The sequence below is a fragment of the Olea europaea genome, unplaced genomic scaffold, assembly GCF_002742605.1.
Source record: "Olea europaea var. sylvestris unplaced genomic scaffold, O_europaea_v1 scaffold27929, whole genome shotgun sequence".
NCBI lineage: Eukaryota > Viridiplantae > Streptophyta > Magnoliopsida > Lamiales > Oleaceae > Olea > Olea europaea.
Window position 1 is genome coordinate 1 of NW_019246408.1, and position 1,459 is coordinate 1,459.

Genomic DNA, 1,459 nt, shown 5'->3' on the forward strand with positions numbered 1-1,459 from the left:
AAAAAACGTGCAATTTCATATGTTATGTTCAGCTCCATTGACCACCATGAATTAAAGCTTGATGTAACAAAACAAATATTAAAACGACTGTGCAGTGCCTGAGCGTGTCCCCCAATTGAAATTTGTAAGCTGGGCCATGATCTAGCAAGTTGAGCTCTAATTATAGAGATGATTTGACACTGGAGTTTCTCTCTCTCCCCTCGCCGTGGTGCCCACAATTCTAGTCATCTGAAACAGTGGAGAACCAGGAAATACCTAACTCAATATCAAATCTTATCACTTTCTCAACTTAAAAAACAGCCACTTGCACCAAACTCGAGCAATGGTAGGCCCCTTGCTGTTCCCCCACCCTCCTCCACCACCTCCCCATTTGGATCCACCGCCCAACCCTGCCACCGCCACCCCGAAACACACTGTCACCTCAATAATCAAAGATCTTTTAAAGCACGATTCGATCAAATTGCCAGTTTGGATCAAACAAACAAGATAAAATTAAGAAAAGCTAAATATTAACATTAATATCAAACAAAACTAGGATTTGAGGGTTCATTTTTTGACCAGTACAAACCCAAGATACAAACAACAAAAGATAAAAATTAAAATATTTCTAGTTGAATTTCTATCATGTTCTTCACCAATAATTAACATCTGAGTCTTCGGGCTCGGGCTTCTTGTTGAGGTCAACAATCTCTTGAAACCAAGAAGGTTTGAGGGATTTGTTTGCATGCTTCTCTTCTTCAAATTCACCAGCCGGTGAGAAACTATTAGTATGGAGTGCATCAACTCGGGCGCCGACTTCCGCCGCCTTGGCCCGTATGGCGGCAGCAGAGAGGTCCTTGGGCCCCGCAACGGAGATTTCATCAGGGAAGTTGAGTTTGGCCGTGGGGCCACGTAGGTAGTAGACCGCCGTGTCATAGGCTCTGGCCGCCGCCTCAGCGGTGGAGTAAGATCCCAGCCAGATTCTTGATCTTTTATTAGGTTCTCTAATTTCCGCCACCCACTTCCCCCACTTGCGCATCCTTATGCCTTTGTACGGCTTCTGACTCCTCCTCCTAGTCCCCGCCGCCGCCCTCACACGGCGGTTGCCCACAGCACCAGCATCAACAGCAGCACCACAACCCTCCATTTCTCTCTCTAAATCACTTTAAATTATAACAAGAGGTGGATTCTGTATACTTGAATAAATAGGACGGAGTATTCAAGAAACGTCAGAGAGAGAAAAGAGAAGCATGCTCAAGGCAGTGAGGTGGAGCAATTGCGGCGTCGCTTCAACAAACAGCCTGCGTATTAAGGTTCTTGTCATCTGCGTTTGCAGCGTTGTTATTCTCGAAAGCAAATTTGAGCGGAAATCAAACACCGACAAAAACCCCTTCCCTCTCTCTCTCTAATACTTGTAGATTTGTTGTATAATATATATTTATAAACGTCATCCCCCCTTTCTCTTCTATATTGATTTATC

The 1,459-nt window shown here is 44.6% G+C and overlaps 1 protein-coding gene across 1 annotated transcript; it reads right to left on the reverse strand.

Annotated features, from left to right (window-relative positions):
• Nucleotides 1–487: 487 nt before the first annotated feature.
• Nucleotides 488–1,426, reverse strand: LOC111383945 (ethylene-responsive transcription factor ERF011-like). The gene has a single exon (XM_023008138.1). It carries the CDS (start codon nucleotides 1,124–1,126, stop codon nucleotides 632–634), a length of 495 nt encoding a protein of 164 aa, XP_022863906.1. The 5' UTR covers nucleotides 1,127–1,426; the 3' UTR covers nucleotides 488–631.
• Between the last annotated feature and the right edge of the window lie 33 nt (nucleotides 1,427–1,459).

Coding starts and splice junctions, on each gene's coding strand:
- LOC111383945 (XM_023008138.1), bottom strand. CDS start 1,126: ATGGAGGGTTGTGGTGCTGCTGTTGATGCTGGTGCTGTGGGCAACCGC.